Source organism: Ipomoea nil, unplaced genomic scaffold, assembly GCF_001879475.1.
Source record: "Ipomoea nil cultivar Tokyo-kokei standard unplaced genomic scaffold, Asagao_1.1 scaffold1110, whole genome shotgun sequence".
Lineage (NCBI taxonomy): Eukaryota > Viridiplantae > Streptophyta > Magnoliopsida > Solanales > Convolvulaceae > Ipomoea > Ipomoea nil.
In genome coordinates, this window is record NW_017617538.1 from 706,630 (window position 1) to 708,440 (window position 1,811).

The 1,811-nt window shown below is 38.4% G+C and overlaps 1 protein-coding gene across 1 annotated transcript; it reads left to right on the plus strand.

The window, feature by feature from the left end:
• The first annotated feature begins 685 nt into the window (after nt 1–685).
• On the plus strand, nt 686–1,351 carry LOC109183334 (RING-H2 finger protein ATL1-like). The gene has a single exon (XM_019333419.1). It carries the CDS (start codon nt 686–688, stop codon nt 1,211–1,213), a length of 528 nt encoding a protein of 175 aa, XP_019188964.1. The 3' UTR covers nt 1,214–1,351.
• The last annotated feature ends 460 nt before the right edge of the window (nt 1,352–1,811 follow it).

Consider the following 1,811-nt stretch of genomic DNA (forward strand, 5'->3'; position numbering starts at 1 on the left):
CTTCGCTTTTTCTAGTTCTCCGTAGTCTTCCTAGCTTTTTCCAGTGCTCCTCTAGTTCTCCGTCGTCTTCATCGCGATTGTACTCCATCTCTCTTCATCTCACATTTAGCCTCAGCGCTTTATTATGAAATTTTTTTTTGATTCTACGTAGCTTGTTCATAGCTTCTCAGAAATGAGTACTCTTAAGATTTAGTCTGAGTACTCTCAATCGAAGGATAATTCGAAGATGTTATGTCTCGGAGTACCAACAGTCGGAAAATATACTCACCGTACTCAGAAACTAAAAGCTAAGTTTGATCTAAACTTCGATTACAGTTTATTTCTTTGATTTTATATTTCCTTCATGTCAATTATATTTGGTTATGAATTTACAACTCTACTTCTTAGAAAGTAACTTCTATTAGATTGCACTTTTGGTCCTGTGAGTATTAGGGTACTGACAATTTGAGTAAGTGATTTTCAAAACTCCCAATTTAAACCTTTAACTATGCAATTTTTGGCAGATTTGATCCTCCGGGCCAAATTGCCGGCCAATTTTGGCCGGAAAAAAATTTAATGCTTCGAATTAATTTCTGATGAGGGTAAAATTGTCATTTCACTCCCTTCTTCTTCATTCTCCCTTTCTTCTTCGTTCTTCTTCTTCTTCGCTCACCGGTTCTATCCCTTTCCATTTTGAATGCATTGAATGTTTGGCTTCCACAGTGAATGCATTGATGTTTGGCTTCGTAACAACGCCAATTGTCCAATCTGCAGAAACTGCATTTCCTCGTCGGCGATTTTTTCGAACCCCGGCGGTTCTACTGGCGATTTCACGGCGGCCGGGAGTAATGAAGACGACGGCGTTGTTATTGAACTTGATGAGGATCTGTCGATCATCCCGTCTCCGACACTGAAATTTGCGAGAAAAAATCGGAGAAAATTCAGGCGAGTTACCAGCGTTGGGGATGAGTGCATTGACATTAGGCAAAAGGATGAGCAGTTTGCGGTTCAACCGATCAGGAAATCTTTCTCGATGGACTCGGCGGCGGACCGGCGGGTTTATTTGGTGGTTCAGAAGGAAGTTCAGCAGCAGAAACGCCGGCAGGATGAGATCATAAGTTCCGGCGAGAGTAGCAGTAGCAGAATTAACAAGAAGTCGTTTTTCTCTTTCGGGTATGGACGAGGATCAAAAAATTCAGTTCAAACTGCAGGTTCATTTGGAACCTTAGCTTGACGTCATAATATAATTCTTGTTCTTCTTTTGACTTTTTAGTGATTATCATTTATGTTTTGTACTCTGATCTGACGTTTGCGTTTTCTGAATTGAAACTCAAATAATATTAGTCCCAAAATGGAAAGGGATAGAACCGGTGAGCGAAGAAGAAGAACGAAGAAGAAAGGGAGAATGAAGAAGAAGGGAGTGAAATGACAATTTTACCCTCATCAGAAATTAATTCGAAGCATTAAATCTTTTTCCGGCCAAAATTGGCCGGCAATTTGGCCCGGAGGACCAAATCTGCCAAAAATTGCATAGTTAAAGGTTTAAATTGGGAGTTTTGAAAGTCACGTACTCAAATTGTCAGTAGCCTAATACTCACAGGACCAAAAGTGCAATTTGTTCTTTAAATAAATTAATCGCATGTTTGATTTAAATTCTGATTTCTATAGATCTTTGTAATTAGAACATGTATGTCTGATATATCAAAAAATCTGTGTATTTAACCATGGTGTGGTCAAATTTCAAATGCCAATTTTACGAATCTAAGCTTATTTTTGAGGTATACTAAAGATATATTCTTATGAGTCAAGGTTTTAATTCTAAAGATATCCAA